The following is a 7,381-nucleotide window of genomic DNA, read 5'->3' on the forward strand; positions in this document are numbered from 1 at the left end:
TATATTTCAATGTCTGGAAATAATTTTTTGAACAAGCAACTCATTTTGTTTGTCTTTAGAGTCTTTCCTTGCCTTGCTGATTCAAACTTTGCTTACCAAAAATCTCTCCGAATCTCTCCCTGTGTTGCCTTATACTTTAATCAAGAAAACCTTTTGTTGTTTTCAATAGTTGATCTCAAGAACATAGTAGTAGTTGGCCACTTTTTTGCAATTAAAATAGTTGAAATTGGCGTTTCTATTGTTGCAAAAGTTGCTGAGTACTTGATTACTCCCATAGGACGCAAATTTAGTTATTTGTGCAACTGCAATGATAACTTAGAGAATCTCCGTAAAGAAGTTGAGAAGCTGATTGATGCAAGAGCGAGGGTAGAGCATTCCGTTGCTGATGCTAAAAGAAAAGGGGAGGAGATTGAACAAGATGTTGAAGAGTGGTGCGAACAAGATCATCGATGAGGCAGTGAAGTCTATTGAAGGCGCAGACAGAGCAAAGATAAAGAACCAATGCTTTAAGGGGCTGTGTCCTAATTTGAAGGTCCAGTATCAACTTAGCGAGAAAGCAGCAAGGGAGGCCAAGCCTGTTGCTGGACTTCATGAAACAGGAAAATTTCATAAAGTTTCCTACCATATCAATCCAGAGAAGATATGGCTTACTTTGAGTAAAGGTTACCAGGCTTTTGATTCAAGAATATCCACTTTCAAGGATATTACAAATGCTTTAAGTAATCCCAGTGTCGACATGATTGGGATATGTGGTATGGGTGGTATTGGCAAGACGATGCTCGTGAAAGAAATTGCTAGACAAGTCAAGGGACACAAACTCTTTGATGAGGTGGTTTTTGTTGATGTACCGCAGATTCCAGACATAAAAAAGATGCAAGGACAAATTGCAGATGAGTTGGGCCTTTTCTTATGTGAGGAGAGTGAATCTGGTAGAGCAAGGAGGTTATATGCACGAATGAAGGAAGAGAAGAAAATCCTTGTTATTTTAGATGATATTTGGGCCAGACTTGATCTGGAGACTCTAGGAATTCCTCTTGGAGATGAGCATAAGGGCTGTAAAGTGCTGCTGACATCAAGAAGCCGAGGTGTATTATCAAGAGAGATGGATTCTGAAATTAACTTCTTGGTTGGCATTTTAAGTCAAGAAGAATCTTGGAGCCTATTTCAAAAGATGGTGGCTGAGGGTGATTGTATTAGAAACCATGATTTGCAATCTTTAGCAGTTGCTATAGCCAAAGAATGCGCAGGTTTGCCCATTGCCATTGTGACAATAGCTAAGGCATTAAGGGAGGAGAATTTATTTGAATGGAAGAATGCGTTGTTAGAACTAAAAAGGCCTTCCTGGAGAAACTTCTCAGGAGTTCAGGCAGCGGCTTGTTCAACTATAGAGTTGAGTTTCAATTTCTTAACAGGTGAGGACCTCAAGTCAACTTTACTGCTTTGTAGTCTAATGGGATATACCTACCATGCTTCTATGCTAGACTTGTTGAAATATGGAATGGGTATGGGTTTATTTAAAGATGTCAATACAATGGAAGAAGCAAGAGATAGAGCATGTCCGTTGGTACATAAACTCAAAGCATGTTCTTTGTTGCTTGACAGTCATATCAGTGAAATGTTTGCTATGCATGATGTTGTTCGTGATGTTGCCATATCAATTGCATCCAGAGATCAACATGTGTTTACAATGAGAAATCATGTTGTTCCGCAAGAATGGCTAGATAAGGATACACTAAAATTCTGCACTGCGATATCGTTGCACAAATGTGATGTTAATGAGCTTCCTGAAGAGTTGGAATGTCCCCAGCTTAAATTCTTCTATATGTATCCAAAGGATCCTGCGTTAAAAATCCCAGACAAATTTTTTGCGGGGATGATAGAGCTTAGAGTTTTAGATTTGACTAAAATGCATTTATTATCACTGCCTTCTTCACTTCACCTCCTAGTAAACCTTCGAACATTGTGCTTGGATCAAAGTGTATTGGGGGACATAGCAGTTATTGGAGAGCTGAAGCAACTAGAAATTCTTAGCCTTTCTAGTTCTGATATTGAGCATTTGCCCAGAGAAATAGGCCGATTGAGTAAGCTCAGGTTGTTAGATTTAACGAATTGCTCCAAACTAAAATCTATTCCACCAAATGTTTTATCAAGCTTATCTTGATTAGAGGAACTGTACATGAGTAAGAGTTTTGATCAATGGTAGGTTGAAAGACTCAATATTGAAAGAAGTAATGCTAGCCTTGATGAGCTGAAACATTTGTCTCGCCTGACCACTTTGGAGATACATATTCAAGGTGCCAAGATTCTACCAAGAGGGTTGTTCTCCAAAAAACTAGAAAGGTATAAAATATTAATAGGCGATGAGTGGGACTGGCATGGTAAGTATGAGACATCTAGAACATTGAAACTCATGCTCAATACCAGAACTTGCCTGGAGAATGGGACTATCATGCAATTGAAGACCTTTACTTGGGTGAACTGCAGGATGTAAAGAATGTTCTTAATGAATTAGATGCAGAGGGGTTTCTGCAATTGAAGCATCTCCATGTCCAGAATAGTCCATACATTCTGTGTATTGTTGACTCAGTGGAGGGTGTAGCTTGTGATGCCTTCCCTCTCTTAGAGTCATTGTTTCTTCACAATTTGACTAACCTGGAGAAAATATGCAATGGCCGGCTCACAGCTGCATCTTTCTGCAATTTAGGAATCATAAAAGTAGGAAATTGCAACAAATTGAAGAGCATTTTATCAGTATCCATTGCCAGAGGCCTTCAACAACTTCAAGTGATAGACGTTACTGAATGCAAAAGTATGGAAGTGATTTTAGGTACTGAAGAAGAAGATCGTATCAGTAGCAATCAAGAAATCGAGCTTATTACTCCACGAGGGATTCAAAAATGCTCTTTGACTGCAGAAGCAGCGACAAATGAGATTACTTTCAGTAAATTGAAGAGTTTGTCTCTTTCTTATTTACCAAGCCTCACAAGCTTCTGCTAGGTGAATTACACCTTCCGATTCCCCTCCTTGGAAGAGTTGACTGTGAGAGGATGCCCTAGTATGAAGATTTTCTCTTGAGGAGTCTTGAGCACACCAAGGTTGCGGAAAGTACAGCTAGCAGAAGGAGAGGAGGATGAAAGGTGTCAGGATGGCGACATTAATACAATGATACAAGAGTTTCATAAAAGAATTGGTAAGTAATTGATTCATTAATTAAGTTACCTATTTCCATACTGTTCAGTAAATTTGAGCACAAGCTCTTAACACACCTCCCCTTTCAATATCTTGTGCTCTAAGATAACAGATCACTAAAGTTCTAAAGAAGATCGAGGTGACCATGATCTTTCTATGAGCCATTTTGAGAGATTTGCAAGTTCCTGCTGTTGAAATCACAAGAGATTTGCAAGGAGGTGTTGTGTCTCGATCTTCATTGTTCTGCTTCACAACAATGACACATCACTTAAAGTTTCCTTCATTTGATTATCTGAGGTTCAATTGCATGAAGGAATCCTTGTCGTTGAGGGTTGAAGTACACTGGATATCATTGTCTACTTGAATGAATTTCCCTGAAACTACTGTATTTTTCATTGATGTATTTGATGTTGTATTTATTTCTTAAAACGAGAATACAAAGTTTACAACATCGTAATAATGAAAAGGGGATGTAGAGCGCTGGCTTTGCATTCTAGAGGTACCTGGTTCGATCCACTGCATCTGCACATTTTTCCATATTATTTCTCCATCTTTGCGTTAAGATTTAATTTAATGAGGTACGAACATCTTTATCCCTTAAAATTAAGATTTCGAAATAATTGACAGCAATAATATTACTAAAAATTACATGCATACAAAGAACTTTTGTAAAAGCATTTGCTCGCTTTAACTTTAGGGGCATGCATATCCATTGGCTGTCGGCCACGACTAAAAAATGTTACAAGGCATCTACTTTATTTTCACTTTGTGGAAGGTTGGATTTATACTCACATTTCTTTACTATCTTTGTATCATTCTATCTTCCGTTTGATGATTATTATAGTCTATTCACCATTTCCTCCTAGTCCAAGATTTGGTCCCAGAGTTCTATATTTTCAAAGTTTGATCTCAATAACACCTGGCTTCTTTGTTTTTTCTGTTATTCTGTTATCCAGTTTGCTTGATTTCTATTTTCATTAAAATGGCTGAAATTGCTGTCGCGATTGCTGCAAAAGTTGCTGAGTACTTGGTACACCCCCTAATTCATCCGTTTACTTACTGCTGCAACTACAAGAGCAACTTAGAGAAACTCAAGAATGAAGTTCAGAAGCTGAGGGATGCCAAAGAGAGTGTCCAGCATAAGGTTGATGATGCTAAAAGAAGTGGGGAAGATATTGAGCAGAGAGTTGAGAACTGGCTGATTACTGCTGAGCAGATCTTGGATGCTGCCGCAAGGATCATTGAACGCACAGAGGATACAACTAACCGATTGTGTCCTAATTTAAACACCCGCTATCAGGTTAGCAAGAAAGCAGCTAGGGAGGTGAAGGCAGCAGCTGAACTCCTGCAGCAAGAAGGGAGATTTGATAAAGTTTCCTACCGTACAGTTCCAGAAGACATATGGCTTACTTCCATCAAAGGTTACGAGGCCTTTGAATCAAGAATGTCCACTTTGAATGATGTGATAAATGCCTTGAAGAATCCTGACGTTCACATGATTGGGGTGTATGGAATTGGCGGTGTTGGGAAGACGATGCTAGTGAAGGAAGTCGCCAGGCAAGCCAGGAATGATAAGCTCTTCGATGAGGTGGTTTATGCAGATGTATCTCAGACGCCAGACATAAAAAAGATCCAAGGACAAATAGCAGATAAGTTGGGTTTGAAATTCTACGAGGAGAGTGAATCCGGAAGAGCAAGGAAGCTATGTGAACGATTGAGGAAAGAGAAGAAGATCCTTGTGATTTTAGATAACATATGGACAAATCTTGACCTTGAGAATGTGGGAATTCCTTTTGGAGACAGGGGATGCGGAGTTTTGATGACAGCAAGAAGTCAAGATGTATTGTCAAGTAAGATGGATTGTCAAAATAATTTCTTGGTTGGTGCTCTAAATGAAAGCGAAGCCTGGGATCTGTTTAAGAAGTTAGTGGGTGATAAAATTGAAAACAATGATTTGAAAGCTGTAGCAGTGGATATAGCCAAGGCATGTGGAGGTTTGCCTATTGCTATTGTTACAATAGCGAGGGCATTAAGAAACAAGAACACGTTTGAATGGAAGAATGCACTGCGTGAACTAACAAGGCCTTCATCAAGTAGCTTCTCAGGAGTGCCAGCCGAGGCATACAAAAGCATAGAGTTGAGTTACAATCATTTAGAAGGTGAGGAACTCAAGTCAACCTTTCTGCTTTGTTGTCTAATGGATTTTATTGAAAATCCTTCAGTTCTTTATTTGTTGAGCTATGGAATGGGTTTGGGTTTATTTAAGGGCACACATACGATGGAAGAAGCACGAGATAGAGCTCTTACTTTGGTTGATAAACTCAAAAACTCTTGCCTGTTGCTTGATGGTCCTGAAAGTGAATATTTTTCTGTGCATGATGTTGTTCGTGATGTTGCTATATCAATTGCATCTAGGGACCAACATTCAATTGCTGTGAATAATATTGAGGCTCCTCCAAGGGAATTGTTAGACAGGGATACTCTCAAAAATTGCACTGCGATCTCTTTACATAATTGTAAAATTGGTGAACTTGTTGATGGTTTGGAATGCCCGCGACTTAAGTTCTTCCATATTAGCCCAAGGGAGGGTTTCATCAAAATCCCTGATAATTTTTTCACAAGATTGACAGAGCTCAGAGTTTTAGATTTTACAGAAATGCATTTATTGTCACTGCCGTCATCACTTCATCTCCTGGTAAACCTTCAAACATTGTGTCTAGATAATGGTGTATTAGGAGATGTAGCTGTTATTGGGGAGCTTAAGCAGCTAGAAATCCTTAGCTTTCAAGGTTCTAACATTGAGCAATTGCCTAGAGAGATAGGTCAATTGACTCGGCTAAGGTCATTAAATTTGAGCTCTTGTTACCAACTAAAAGCCATTTCATCAAATGTCATATCCAACTTATCCCAATTGGAAGAATTATATTTGGGTGATACTTTTATCCAGTGGGAGACTGAAGGACAAAGCAGTTCTGAAAGAAGCAGGGCTAGCCTTCATGAGCTGAAGCATCTATCTAGCTTGAACACTTTAGAAATTCAAGTTCGAGATCCCAAGGTTCTTCCAAAGGGTTTGCTTTCTCAAAAGTTGAAAAGATACAAAGTATTCATAGGAGATGAGTGGAATTGGCCTGATAGATATGAGAATCAAAGAATATTGAAACTCAAACTCAATGCCAGCATTTGCTTGAAGGATGAGTTTTTCATGCAGTTGAAGGGACTTGAAGAACTATGGCTAGATGAAGTGCAGGGTGTGGAAAATGTTGTTTATGAATTAGATAGGGAGGGTTTCCCAAGTTTGAAGCATCTTCATATCCAAAATAATCCATACCTTCTGTGTATCAATGACTCAACAGAGTTGGTTCCTCTCGATGCCTTTCCCCTATTGGAGTCATTATCTCTTAGCAATTTGATGAACTTGGAGAAGATAAGTTGTAGTCAACTCAGAGCAGAGTCTTTCATCAGGTTAAGAAACCTAAAAGTGGAAAGCTGCGAAAAATTGACCCATATCTTCTCATTTTCCATTTCCAGAGGCCTTCCACAACTTCAAACAATTGAAGTGATTGCATGCAAGAGTATGAAACAGATATTTGTGGTTGGTAGGGAAGATGATATCAACAACACTGAAGTGGTTGATAAGATTGAGTTTAGTCAATTGCGCAAACTGACTCTTAAATCTCTGCCGCAACTTAGAAGCTTTTGCTCTGTAGTGAAGAACAGTTTGCAAAGGCAGCAGGAGCTATTGGCAAGCGGTACATTGTCTACTGAAGTCATTCTGGATCATGAGCCTGATACTAACAAACAATTTTTCAATGAAAAGGTTTGTTGTCAACAACCTTGTTCTGTTTCTTTATATCCTTTTTGCTTCTTTTGGTTTGTTAAAAATTAATTTGTCTGTGCATAGTTTGTGTTATTGAAATTTTCTTTTATTTATATGAAAATATGTTGAACCAAAAGCCATATATCTGCAGGTTGCCTTCCCCAACTTGGAGACCTTGAAACTTTCTGCAATTAATTCTGAGACGATTTGGCACAATCAACTTCCAGCAATGTCATCCTGCATTCAGAACTTAACTCGTTTGATTGTGCATGGCTGCAGTAATTTGAAGTATTTATTTTCAACTTCACTCGTCAGAAGCTTGATGCAGCTTCAGCACCTAGAGATACGCAAGTGCATGGACTTAGAACAGATAGT

At 38.8% G+C, this 7,381-nt stretch overlaps 2 protein-coding genes across 2 annotated transcripts; both read left to right on the forward strand.

The window, feature by feature from the left end:
• The first annotated feature begins 418 nt into the window (after positions 1-418).
• On the forward strand, positions 419-1,725 carry LOC112098167 (disease resistance protein At4g27190-like). Its single transcript, XM_024183802.1, has 2 exons — positions 419-1,564; positions 1,669-1,725. The coding sequence occupies exons 1-2, from the start codon at positions 419-421 to the stop codon at positions 1,723-1,725; spliced, it is 1,203 nt and encodes a 400-aa protein (XP_024039570.1).
• Positions 1,726-3,970: 2,245 nt separating this feature from the next.
• LOC18041575 (probable disease resistance protein At4g27220) lies at positions 3,971-7,376 on the forward strand (the record flags this gene model as incomplete). The annotated part of the gene is made up of 2 exons (XM_006433182.2): positions 3,971-7,006; positions 7,158-7,376. Coding segments are annotated over exons 1-2 (3,054 nt in total), but the record flags the coding sequence as incomplete, so codon positions are not given.
• Between the last annotated feature and the right edge of the window lie 5 nt (positions 7,377-7,381).

Source organism: Citrus clementina, unplaced genomic scaffold, assembly GCF_000493195.1.
Source record: "Citrus clementina cultivar Clemenules unplaced genomic scaffold, Citrus_clementina_v1.0 scaffold_5, whole genome shotgun sequence".
NCBI classification, from domain to species: domain Eukaryota; kingdom Viridiplantae; phylum Streptophyta; class Magnoliopsida; order Sapindales; family Rutaceae; genus Citrus; species Citrus x clementina.